The sequence below is a fragment of the Salvelinus sp. IW2-2015 genome, linkage group LG18, assembly GCF_002910315.2.
Source record: "Salvelinus sp. IW2-2015 linkage group LG18, ASM291031v2, whole genome shotgun sequence".
Classification (NCBI taxonomy): domain Eukaryota; kingdom Metazoa; phylum Chordata; class Actinopteri; order Salmoniformes; family Salmonidae; genus Salvelinus; species Salvelinus sp. IW2-2015.
The window spans coordinates 11,499,687-11,513,647 of record NC_036858.1 but is presented as its reverse complement, the minus strand read 5'-3'; the positions used below and the strand labels follow the sequence as shown (position 1 = coordinate 11,513,647).

Sequence of the window (13,961 nt, the reverse complement as noted above, 5' to 3'; positions counted from 1 at the left end):
TCTTAAAGACCCAATGCGGCTGTTTTTATCTCAATATCAAATCATCTCTGGGTTACAAATAAGTACCGTACTGTGGTTGTTTTCAATTAAAATGGTCGACAAGAAAGAAGCGAAGTGTGGATGATAATGGATGACGTGATAACAAGATAATAGGTCATTCTATGGAACATTCCATTAATTTCAAACATTTACATTATGCACTCAGAGATTGTGCACACAAGTGCATGCACAAAACACACACACACACACACCACACACCCACACACACACACACACACACACACACAACACACACACACACACACACACACACACACACACACACACAACACCACAACACACCACACACACACACCACACACACTCCGCCCCCCCCCGCCTCAAACCCCCTTCGCCACCCACACAACACACACTGGTTCTCATATGGAATATCGTGGGTGGCACTGGACCGGTACAAGGCTCTGTAAATAGCTCAGGAGCAACCCCTCCATTTGAGAAAACCCAAATCTCCTTTTCTGAGGTGAGAGCCCAGCCTGGATGTTGCTGTGCAGCAAGCATTCAGTCGCCACAGTCGACCGCAGCGGCTACGCTGACAGCACTTCACAGGGACCACGAACGGCATGGCGGGGTGACCAGATGGCCCTCCCCACTTAGGGAGGACACCGACACTAATGCACACGCAAATATAAAACACACACACACACACACACACACACCACCCATATAGACCACGCTTTAGCTTCCATCAAAGACACCAGGATAATGTGTGTGGGGGGGCTGTTTGTGTGTTTGTTTGTATGTGTGTGAGTGAGTGATTGCATTTGAGTGCCAGGATGTGTGTGTCTGTGTGTGTTGGGTGGCATTGGAGGTTTTATGTGAGTGTGTGTTTACAGATGTAAGATCTTAGTTTGATCACCCTGTTGTAGGAGAACTTTCCTGCAATGCAGGCAGGACATTTTAGTATATTTTAGGTTTAAAAAGGCTTCTGAAATAWGTAATTTCCACTTTGAAATTTCAGACTTGATTTTCCTTTACCCCTCCAAAAATATCAACCCCTACAAATCCATTAATTCAAATCCACATAATAATTCACATTTCCTGTTTCTGCAGGATTATTTTCCAAACTGGCTCCAATTAAGATCCTGCATCTGTATATGTGTTTGTTGGAGATAAAGTTCCATAGTAGTGGGATGGAAAAAGATGGCAATGCGGAGACTTTGACTACAGTTCCACCACATTTCAAGTCACTTTCATGGCTAGGCATTACTAGTACAGCTAGAGCGTGACAGACCTGACCTCATTATGAATGAAGTTTCTCTTTCCCTATAAATCCACAAATGCAACTACCAGCAGACAAGTGACGATGGAATACAAACACAAGTAAACAAACAACGTATAAAAAAAAGTGTCGTTGCAGTAGATACAGTATATGAATCATACACTGTATTCACATTAACTGTTAAATAAAAGAGAAAATGACAGTGTAACTGTAGCTAGAAAAGCAGAAACAAAAATGAAACTGCACATCTCTTTCTCTCTCTGTTAAAGTCCTTTTGTAGTGGACGGGGGCTGAATGTTGCCATTCAAGTGGCCATTTTTACCCAGGACAATATTTTCGGAGCTTTCGGAGGGTTCCGGCTTCCCTTTCCTGTGGTTTATGGGGCGACCGAGCAGACGGGAGGAGGGAACAGCCAAACCCAAATGTAGATGCTCAACTTGGCAACGCCACAGCAGAGTATCCTGACCAGACAAAAGGAGAAGAAATACAGCCATTTATTTAGATTTCTGTGGCGGTTTTGCGTGTTTTGAGTTCTAGACTTCCAGACCCCGGGAGGATATTCCGACGGAGGACGAAGACAGATGAACACTCTGACTGACATATTCATAGAGCTTTCCGGACTAATGTCATATCCATGTGTGTAAACAGTACGACTCTGGGTTTTATGTGTCGTCCCCTCTCTACCGATCCGATGTAGGCCCGACATCAATTACAGTTCATTACATCCCACTGGGCTCAAACTGGTTAAATCAACGTTGTTTCCACGCCATTTCAACCAAACCCGCAAAAGAATCGATGTGATGACGTTGAATCAACGTGGAAAACTGATTGGTTTCGAAAAAAAGTAATCAACGTAAGGGCATTTTGTCTTTTTTATCACCAAACTTTTAACCTAAATCCAATGACATGGTGAATTTTATTTTTGATTTCACGTTGAAGTCATGTTAGTTGACAACTAAACCAAATGTAATTCAAGAATAGACGTTGAACTGATGTAGGTGACCAGCGGGAACGTTGCGTTGAAACTATAATGATTGAATTTGGGGACGGCTGTGTCATTGTCACCAGCTCACTATCTATCACCAGTGTAGGCCATTCTTCTCAGAGCTCAAAAACCTAACCACTGTCAGCCAAGGTATGGAACCAATTTAGCAATGCTCCCCCTGTCTTCTACTGTGTGGATTGGTCCAATTCCTGCGGTGCACATCTTGGCCCGCCTCCAGCTCAGTAACAAGCAGACTCTACCATAGGGGTTGGAGGGGGAGAGAGCTGATTACCAAAAAAAACGGACAAAACCGCAAACTACCAAACATGAGACTCTCTGACTCACCTAGGCTCTGAGGAAGAGCTCTACTTGTAGAAGGGTGTTTCTAGATCAGCACACACAAATACACACAAATACACACAAATACATACGCACCTCTTCACAAACTCTCATTCTTTCTTTCCCACACACACAGCGAGTGCCGCCATTGGCTGGACCCCTCTGGTCAGGGTGAGTGCCAAGCCCCAGGCTGAACACTGGAACACTGGCAGCCTTGTGCCTGCTTTTGGAGCCGCTGGATCTCTCAAGCTCGTTTCAAAATACACTGCGGCTTCAAGGAACAGCACTCTCAGCAGTTGGGAGGCCAGCCGCGGAAAATGTAGATGCAACTAGATGAGGGGGGGGGGGAGCTGGTGTAATTTATGTTCTTATTCACGTTTGTTATAGTGAGCATTTTCCTGATGCTTTTAACACGCTTTAGGGAAGAGTTGCTAGGGGCTTRGACATAGAAAAGTGAAACAAAAAAAAACATTATTTCAACATTATTTTTTTGACAATTCAATACTGTTTCATGTTTCAAAACAAGCGCTGGATTTCTCTGTACGTAGCGAACTATCGGCGCTGCGTGCGCGGCTGCACCTGTAACATTAACCGTCTCATTACATCTGACGAGAAAGTACCATGAAAAGTCATACTTTGACAGTCTAACATGAAACGCCATTGTGAATTCCCATGAGAATTCAGTCCGAGAACACAAGGCTATCCCCTCTGTGATGAGAGCGCTGGTCTCGGAAAGCCCGGGTCTGACATCTCACCTGACGACCACTGCATAATAACACCTTGTCGCACTAATGGTTTGTGTAATGACTGCTTTACCCTGTAATCTCTCCCCAATGTGTCTGTGGTAACGGCTATCATATCAAACCAGGCTACGATGGCAACAAACCCCACTGTAGGCATGAGATGGGTGGAGAGTCTGGACAGCCACTTCTGGACAGCCACTTCAGTCGATAACTGGTATGATGCATTCTTAGAAAGTCAGGTTCCTAGGTTTCTCTCGAAGCTACCCTTTGATGGCGGCGTGGGAATCGACCTTGTTGGATGTTTRCCCCGGAGAAGGTTTTAGTAAAAGATAGGCAAACCGACACACACTCTCACTCATTCACATACTAATTGCAATGCATCGACACAGACAGTCTGAGTCCTGTTAAGATCTCTCTTTAGTCACTCCGCCAACTGACATTCACCTAATAACAATTGGTAGTGATGTTCTGGATGTTACTTTCCAACGATGGTTTGTAGAGTAACACCCAGGGCAAAACATGACATAACCCACAGTAAAACATCCAGGTAAGGTTGAAGAAGTAACATGAAACAACTGTTCCATCAGAGGCGGCAATCAAAGTAGACCAAACCCTCAACAGACTTTCATTTCCCTTTCATCCTTTTATTTCCATGACTGGGAGATATCAAGGTGTTTCTACTGCCTTTATAGTGTGTAAACTGTTCAAGCCCCCATAATGCTAACAMAGTAGCAATTGTCTGGAGGGTTTGTTGGCCTCCTCTGTAATCCCTACTATTTTTTAGGCACAACACAGAGATGTAGCCTAATACGGTTTTACATACATTTTGACAAGCTTGGGTTTCCCCCCTAAAAATGTCAATAGCAAGCTTTTTTTCTRACAGACATTTGTTTTTGATAATTCGTCAACAATGGCCTCAGTGTCAGGTGGTGTGTCCAGCTTCGTACATGACTACAAACACAAACCTGCTCCACTTTTGGAAAAGTACTGTTGATTTCCTCACTCTTCTTCAGGGGTGTGTAATGCCTGAGGATCTGCATTCAACATGTTCGGTCTGTTCTGCTCATTCACACCTGCCCATTCACACACCATTGAGCTATGAGAGACAGGTCGTCACGCCCAGGAGAAAACACAGGGGGAAAAACTACTTTTGCAACCATTCGTCTAAAATCGGATTTCACACACAGTTAAAATGTGGCCCAAATCTGAGAGGGAGAGAGAGTATGGTGGGAGGGAAAACGGGGGAGACCGGAGAAGGAGTGAGAGAACGAGGGAAGGAGGATGAGGTGGTGGGGGGGGGGGTTCTTCCTGTCGCCATTCCTCACTGCCCACATAGACAACCAGGGAATCTGGGCGGACTGCAGGCCACATGACATTTCAGTCCCTCTGCTGCAGAGTGATGTGTTCCTCCGCTCTCCCGCCCTCCTCCTGCCCTTCAAAGCTTCCACATGTCATCTCCCACCACAAAAACAGAGGTGGGAAGACTCACTGGCGCTACTGCTGCCTCAGGGTGTCTGGCGCTAAAGCTGCCTGCAAATATAGCAGGGAGAGGAGGGGGAAGGGAAGGAGTGAGAGAAAGAGAGAGACGATGTGTATTAAAGCCAAGGGCATCAACGTGTGTGGATAGAAGCTGTCTGTTATTAAGGTGAGAGCAGAGAGACGAGAGCTGTCTGTTATTAAGGTGAGAGCAGAGAGAAGCGAGCTGTCTGTTATTGAGTTGAGAGCAGAGAGGTTATTGTTGTTTTTTTTTTTGTTGTTATCAGAGAGTAGTTAGCTGTTAGCTTTTTTTTTTTAAGTTTTGAGTTTTTTGATAGAAGCTGTCTGTTATTAAGGTGAGAGCAGAGAGACGAGAGCTGTCTGTTATTAAGGTGAGAGCAGAGAGAAGCGAGCTGTCTGTTATTGAGTTGAGAGCAGAGAGAAGAGAGCTGGCAGTTGTTAAGGTGAGAGCAGAGAGGAGAGAGACAAGAGCTGTCTGTTATTAAGGTGAGAGCAGAGAGACGAGAGCTGTCTGTTATTAAGGTGAGAGGAGAGAGACGAGAGCTGTCTGTTATTAAGGTGAGAGGAGAGAGACGAGAGCTGTCTGTTATTAAAGTGAGAGCAGAGAGATGAGAGCTGTCTGTTATTAAGGTAAGAGCAGAGAGGAGAGAGACGAGAGCTATTTGTTATTAAGGTTAGAGCAGAGAGGAGAGAGATGAGAGCTGTCTATTATTAAGGTGAGTGCAGAGAGGAGAGACGAGAGCTGTTATTAAGTGTCACTGCCCCAACCACACTGCCTGTCTCTCTCTCAAACAGACATGCAGCGGCTGACTGAAGTCAGTTAAGTCTCATACACCCACCCACACACTGGTAAAATGAAAACACTAGGACACTGTCTGTGTGGCCCTAGACCCCATCACAACCACAAAGACAAGGATGATACCCATAAAGGTTGAGGAAATGGAATAGATCGCACTGATCCTCCAATGTAGAATTCATGTGACTTAAATCTGTCACATTCTGTATCTGTTCCAGTTAGACAGCAATTTTCCCCAAGATACAGAACTTTCTGTGACTTTAAATGCCTACAGTAGATGGCCATTCATGGTGAATTGATGACTCTGGGCCAACTGATTGCTGCTTGAAGACCACTAAATGTGCAGATTGATTTAAGGCGTAATCATGCACTTGGCTTTTAATCTCCTGAGGGTTTCTGAATGAATGAACAAATGAATGAATGAGTAATTGGGTCAGAGACGAGCACATTTTCTGCGAGACGACGACGCCACGAGATTTGGCAACAAGCACATCTCTGACTGGTCCAATTATGACCTAGCAATGTAAGGACAGACACTGGAGACGAGAAGCAGGTACAGGGAGTGAACATTTAATAACCACGGACAGGAACATAATACGGACAGCATCCGGACAGGGGAAACGGAAATGACAATAATGGCGACACGGGGAACCAACGGAGGAACAGACAGTTATAGACGGGGCAATCAACAACGGGAAGGAGTCCAGGTGAGTCCAGTGAGCGCTGCTGCGCGTAATGATGGRGACAGGTGTACGTAATGAAGGGCAGCCTGGCGCCCTCGAGCGCCAGAGAGGTAGAGCGGGAGCAGGCMTGACAAGCAATAAGCACATCTCTGACTGGTCCGATTATAGGCCCTGGGGACCAAGTGGTTCTTACCAAGCAATTAGACATACTACTTAAATCAGGCAAAAAGTACATGTACACAGATGACTCAAACAGATGAGAGAGCCGATGAAATAACTAGCTTACAGCTGCTAATATGAAATTGACCTGACTGAACTATTCTGAATCTAGGTTCAAGTTCATGAGTAGAACCGTTTCATACATTGAAGCGCTCCACATTGATATTACCTCAAGTTAAAAAAAATAAAAATAAGCATTTCCAAGCAACTGTTTGTTGGCTGCCTCTTAAACTCTCACTCCCATGACAGCGTTATGTAGGCCTATGGGCATTCAGTGAGACAAACAAGCCTAAAGCGTCTCCAAATACTTGYACAACTTCAAAGCCTGTAGGTCATCTATACTTCGCTGGCCTCCGACAGAGCGCTCCAAATCAGTCACCGAGGATACTGTTGTGTTAGGAGGGTTTGTTGTGTTTGTGTCGCTCCAATGGAGCTGCACGCACCGTCATACAGCGTAACTGAGGAGATAAGGCGTCCACACGACCAGCTCCTGTCTGAGTGTGTTGCCAGGGGTCACCTTCACCGTCTACTGCTTGGTGATGACAGGTGCTTTCAGTTTGACTGGTTTGGAAGCTGCTAATTGTCTTAGTTGTGCGAAATAGGACTGTAAAGCATAGCGAAAACACTGGTATCTCCTCAAGAGAATCAAATCAACCAAATGTTATTAAACAACACGTGTAGACTGACAGTGAAATGCTTATATACTGTACACGGGGTATCAGAACCGAGTCGATGTGCAGGGGTACAAGGTAATTGACTTAYATATGTACATATGGCAACAGGATAGGTAATAAACAGTAGCAGCAGCGTATGTGATGAGTCAAAAAACGTTAGTGCCATAAGGGTCAATGCAGATAGTTCAATAGTTAACCAAATAACTAACCAAATAGTTAACCCAACAGTCTATGACTGTTGACAATTTTTTGGGCCTTCCTCTGACACCACTTGGTATAGAGGTCCTGGATGGCAGGGAACTCGGTCCCAGTGATGTACAGGGCCATACACACTACCCGAARGCCAAGCAGTTGCCATACCAAACGTGATCCAGCCAGTCAAGATGCACTCAATGGTGCAGCTGTAGAACTTTTTGAGGATCTAAGGGACAATGCCAAATCTTTTCAGCCATTGTCGTGCCCCCTTCACAYTTGTGTTGGTGTGTGTGGAACACGTTAATTCCTCAGTGATGTGGTCACCTAGGAACTTGAAGTTCTATACTCGCTCCACTACAGCCCCGTCGATGCGTATGGTGGCGTGCGCAGCCGTCCGTTTCCTGTAGTCCACAATCAGCTCCTCTGTCTTGCCGACGTTGAGGGAGAGGTTGTCGTCGCTCTCTGACCTCCTCCCTATAGGCTCTCTAATCGTCGTCGGTGATTAGGCCTACCACCTTTGTGTCATCAGCAAATTTGATGGTCCTGCGCGGCCACGTAGTTGTCGGTAAACAGGCAGTACAGGAGGGGACTAAGTACTCACGCCTGAGGGGCACCCATGTTGAGGGTCAGCACGGTGGATGTGTAGTTGCCTACCCTTCCCACCTGGGGGCGGCCCGTCAGCAAGCCCAGGATCCAGTTGCAGAAGAAAGTGTTTAGTCTCAGGGTCCTGAGCTTAGTGATGAGATTTGAGGGCGCTACGGTGTTGAACGCTGAGCTGTAGTCAACAAACAGCATTGTCACATAGAGTAAGTGTTCCTCTTGTTCATGTGGGAAGTGTGGAGTGCAATAGAGATTGCGTCATCTGTGGATCTGTTGGGGCGGTATGCGAATTGGAATGGGTCCAGGGTGTCTGAGATGTCAACAGAGCAAAGTAAGGCCAACAAAAGTATGTACAGATGTAGGATCTTAATTTGAGCCAATTTGCTACAGCCAAAATATAAATCGCAGAAACAGGAAATGTGAATTATTATGTCGATTATAACTAACGGACATTTTTGTAGGGMTTGAAAATCKAATCTGGAATTTCAAAGTGGAAATTAAAAACTTCAGAAGTGTTTTTAAACCTCAAATACACTACACAATTTATATTTCTCCTGCAAAACAGTGATCAACCTAAGATACTACATCTGTAACATGTTGTAATAAACTTGTGAAAATAATACTCTCTCTAGCATACACCAACACAGCCATTCCAGAATGTTTTACCAACGGTTCTGTAGCCCTTTCTGTAAGGGTCCTTGCTATCTGGAATCCTTGGGAATTCCCTACCCCCACTGAAAATGAAATAAACTGGTAAAGGTAAGGGTTAAGATAAAGGTTAGGGTTAGGTAAGAGTTATGGTTATGGTTAGGTAAGAGTTATGGTTAGGGTAAGGGTTAGGCTTAGGTTTTACAGTAGGGTCGTCACAAGGATCCCYGATAGCACTAAACTTTCTGTAAGAGCAGTACGCCTGCAGCGGTCAAGTGTCTACTGGTACAGGGTAGAATGAAGTCGTACACAATAGACACTGACCTCAGGCCAGTTTGGCACTTTATATCCTAATGGCTTTGGGGTGGGTCAACTGATCCTAGTTCTGTACCTAGAACCACAGCTTCCCAGAGCAGTTCCTCCTACGCAACATGGGAGCAGGAGCAATCACAAAGAACCAAATTGGCCCAGCCTGCAGTGTCAGACAGTTGGGCTTTACCCTGACACAGAGAGCCTCAAAGTCCAAATTTATGGCTCTCTGGAGGAACCACACAGAAGTGCCACAGGGCACCAAACGAGAAAAACAACTTGAGGAACAAGAGAGCCGAGTGAGGCATTTAGGCCAACTCCAACAGTGAAAACTAAGATGATCATTTATAGTCAGAAAGCAGACTCATTCCAAAGCCTACCATTGTGAAGGATGAGAGTTTTTCTTGAAAATGTCAGTCTGTGTAAGATTGTTAGACAACAACAAAGCAATGAATGTGTAGTGGCAGCATCAGAGGTAATGCACACCTTTAATTGAGGGCACAGTAAATATTACAAATATATATGTGGTTTGTGTTGTCATAATGCAACAGTCATTAAGTGATTGGAAAAGCAAGAAAAGAGTTCAATTGTCTCCATAAACTTGAATCATGATAGTAGCCATAGTGTTTGAACTTGAGAAATGTCTGTTTTGTAAAGCTCTGAAATAAGAGGCTGATATAAYAAGAGATGGAAATATGCCGACAGTATGATGTCACAGAGATCTCCAAAAAGGGTCACAACCACAAACAAACAAACGTAATAATACATGCCTCATTCTTACTCATCTCTCCTTRCTATTCAAAGTTTAGCCACATACAGAAGAAAGTTTCAAATTGGTTTGTAGCCTGTATGGGAATAATGTTGTGTTCAATTTTTAAGAATACARGACAATGAATGAAAGCCACACAGACTAAGACCTATTTAAACAACTACCGTCAAGACAAACAGGCTTGTTTTAGAAGTATGAATTCAAATGTCGGGTCGTAGTATTTTATAGGTTTAAATGTTAGACAAGACTGCCCTCTTCTGGAGAACTGAAGAAATACAAATTCATGGAAAGACTGGCCAACAAYCTCAATCTAAACACACATTCAAAGWGTTGTTGGACCATGAATTGTCCGTCACTTACATTTACAATTATTAATCAATCCATTTATCAATACTGTATTTTTTTTTTTTWAACTAATGAAAACGCTGCAATTTATTTAATGTATTCAATCTTATCTAAACATAGTTTTTCTTTTAGGGCTCCTAGCAGTAAAAGTGCATGAAGTCCTATTTTTTGTTAGTGTTCCGATTATTCAGTTATTTCTTTATTTTCAGACAATAACTCAACAACCAATTTGTAAAAGGTTGTAACATTTGGCATGAAGGTGAAACCCAGAAAGAGTAACTGGCATGCCAAAAGTGGCATTGATTGGCCCCTAGGTGGCGCTACAGTAATCAGTCAAATTCTAAAACACAAAAAAAAAATCCCATCTAAACTGAGATGAGCGGGGTGAGCAGGGCATGTGAAAAGCAGGTGAACAGAAGGTCAGGTTCACTACATCTTTTACTAGATGCAGCAGCACAGAAGTCTACGGAGGAAACGATTGACTCTGCTCTTCTTCAACTTGACCACATCTCCTGGAAATTACACAGAGGATCAATGTCTCATACACACTAACCTTGCGAAAGAATCGAACACAGGCAAGTAGATGAGGTATATCACAGTGTGAAAAGACTTAATGACAAGGGACTCTGTGCAAACTTACCTGACTGGAGGTCAGCTGTTACCTCATCCATTTCTCAGTGTATAGAGGCCGTGCTCAGTGGAGTTGACCCAGGAGTCTCAGGTGGTGTTGTCAGCAGGTTAGTTGACACAGGAGTATTCACGCGCACAACAGACTGAAAGCAGAAGACACAATACCATTTATTTATTTTTTTACAACCAATTTACTAATAGTGATCATTTCTATAAAAGTTTGAGAACTCAAAAAAGTTGTGTTGCTCACCTCAATGGTCTTTGGAGCTGGTGTTCGATTCAATCACCTTGATCTCCTTCTGTCTCTTACTGGTTGGGTTCAGATCGTAGTGTCACAGCTGGGGCTCGATGTCAGCCAGACGTTTCTCGACCATCATGTTGGCCACCATTAAACATCTCTCCTCATCCCCAGAGAAGGCTTCAATCCCCAGACCACTGGGGTGMGTGATAGTTAACACACTTCAGGTACTCCCAGTAGCTCTTACTGTCAGAGTCAGTACACTTCTCCAGCTCTGTGGATCTGTSAATGACTGTGGGATCTGTCAATGACTGTCTGAACCAGCGTGCAGAACTGCTTGGCCAAAGGGAAGGACGTTGACACTTTGTCGTTTGGTGCAGGAGGAGAGAGCTTCTCCAGGAATCGGACGACAATTTGCTTCAGAACYGCCTGTGCCGGAGGCAAAGCCTGGTGGAGGGCGCAGTGCCGGGCATACATACAGTGWACATGACCAAGCTCACCTCCATGGTATTCATCATTACCAACTATTTTGTTGTTCGAAGAGTCCTTGGCCTTCTTAATTTCTTCAACCACAAGATGAACCATGTGCCTCGTTAGCATGGTGGTGCTGTAAYTTGTGGCAAACTTTAAGATCTTCTCTGTGCCACCATAGTGAAGGTCGGTATGGATGTTTGTCATCTCAAGGATCTGGTCCCAGCCCAGATGCCAGTTGGCTTTCCGCTTCTTCATAACTGACCCCCCACACAGCAAAAYCTGGTTGATGATGTCATCTGTGAGGGGCCGGTCATGAAGGTTGATGATGCCTTTCTCCAGTGTCCCACCATAGATTAGGATGGTTGTCAGACCAAAGCTGGTCCTCAGGAGCTCTGATGGGATCACCAGCTGGTCAGGGCACTTTGGAGGAACCTCGTTCCAATTGGCCACTGCTTTGGCCTCTGATAACCAACCATGAATAGAGCTGAATGTAATATAATCAGTGGGCGCTTCAAACAGTCTCTGGACTTRAGTGGTCACAGCTTCAATGTCGGTGCTGATCAGAGAGAGACTTTGGATGAAAAGAGTCCTCTTCAGGTTCTCTGGGCTGCCTAGGCGCTGGATCGTATGGTTGAGTGAGTGGACCATCCTGACACCAGTGGAACGGGAGTAATAGACCTGAGGTGCAGGAGGGGCCTTCAGACCTGTTAGAAGTTCTCCACCACTGCCTTCACCATGGTGACAGCCAGATCACTCAGGGCCAGTCACAGGGGCCTTTCATCTGGTAGGGCCACAGGGCCTGAAGCAGCCTCGGCAAGATGTTCACCACCACATTAGAGGAACAGCACAGCTTGGAGTAAGGATGGAAGGTTAAGCTCTGGGAAATGCTCGTCAGAATTCTTAGGACCTCGTCGCAGACCTCAGGGTTGCTAAAAGATACGAGCCAGAGAGAAGGAAGAGGTCCCTGCACTCGTCATTTCACARACTGTAGCATCGGGGTATAGAGCAAGGAGCTGTAACAAAGAGAGTGAATGTGACTTGCAGGTTGGAGAGATCAATAGTAGAGTCAAGATGGCTAAGGTTGGGGGTTGACTGAGGTTTTTGGTCAAATCGCTGGAAGCCTGATGTTCAAGGTCCCTCATTCTGAATTAAGTTTGGGCTGCCACAGAAAACAGGAAGTGCCCATTGCCCATGGCAATGAGGAAAACATTTTGACATAAAAGATCAATGAGAATGTTAAAAATGAGCTTGTGGCTATGTAAGACAAAAGAGCTCACTAACTATACATTTCCACTTKATTTATACTGTAGCTAAGTCTCTTAACAGGTTAGCTACGTCATTCCCTTTCTCTGCTTCCTTTCTGAGCCTTCAAATCAAATACGGAGCAACTCAACTTCCCAGCTATTTTTGTCCCCACTAATAGGGAATCACAGTGGTACTGTACATTCGTGTCAGGGTGCGTTCTGACGGTTCATGAATCCAGATCGATTTGAAAATGCACAATGTCTGTTAACGAGATTGAACCATCATATAGGCCTAACTATAGTGTATGTTTGTTGATTTGAAGTTATTGCCCAAGCTAACAATTACAACAATTCTGCAACATGTTATCTTAAAAAAAATTTATATCAGAGAATATAAGCCGGACCAAAGTTATTATTATACATATTGTTTTTGTGTGATGTTTTTGGTTATAATGCGCATGGAAGATGTGTTTTTATGCTGATCCAAGGTCAGTTTGGCACTCTCACTAACTGTTTGTTTTATTATTTCACTTTGTCCTGCATTGTTGGAACTCTGAGCTTAATTTCACTGTACCATATAGTTACATCTGCAACCCTGTACATGTGACTATTAAACCATCACTAAGTTTGCTGACGACAAAGCAGTGGTAGGCCTGATCACCAACAACGATGAGCCAGCCTAGAGGGAGGAGGTCACAGAACTGGTAGTGTGGTGCCAGGACAACAACCTCTCCCTCAATGTGAGCAAGACTAAGGAGCTGATCGTGGACTACAGGAAAAGGCYGGCCGAACAGGCCCACATTAACATCAACGGGGCTGRAGTGGAGCGGGTRGAGAGTTTCAAGTTCCTTGGTTTCCACATRKCCAACGAACTATCACGGTCCAAACATACCAAGACAGTCATGAAGAGGGCACAACAAAACCTATTCCCCCTCAGGAGACTGAAAAGATTTGGCATGTGTCCCCAGATCTTCAAAAGGTTCTACAGCTGCACCATCGAGAGCATCCTGACCGGTTGCATCACCGCCTGGTATGGCAACTGCTCGGARTCTGACCGTAAGGCGCTACAGAGGGTAGTGCAAACGGCCCAGTACATCACTGGGACCAAGCTTCCTGCCATCCAAGCCCATAAAATTGTCCATTCCATTRTCCCAAGTTATAGACTGTTTTCTCTGCTCCCGCACGGCAAGCTGTATCAGAGCGCCAAGTCTAGGACCAAGATGCTCCTCAACAGCTAAAATCGCCACCGGACTATTTACATTGACCCCCCCTCCTCCCTTTTGTACACTGCTGC

General features: G+C 44.8%; 1 protein-coding gene across 1 annotated transcript; it reads right to left on the bottom strand.

Moving 5' to 3' along the window:
• Nucleotides 1-10,734: 10,734 nt before the first annotated feature.
• Nucleotides 10,735-12,606, bottom strand: LOC111978788 (uncharacterized). The gene is made up of 2 exons (XM_024009028.1): nucleotides 10,962-12,606; nucleotides 10,735-10,854 (listed from the first exon to the last, which is right to left on the bottom strand). The coding sequence occupies exon 1, from the start codon at nucleotides 12,069-12,071 to the stop codon at nucleotides 11,205-11,207; it is 867 nt and encodes a 288-aa protein (XP_023864796.1). The 5' UTR covers nucleotides 12,072-12,606; the 3' UTR covers nucleotides 10,735-10,854; nucleotides 10,962-11,204.
• Between the last annotated feature and the right edge of the window lie 1,355 nt (nucleotides 12,607-13,961).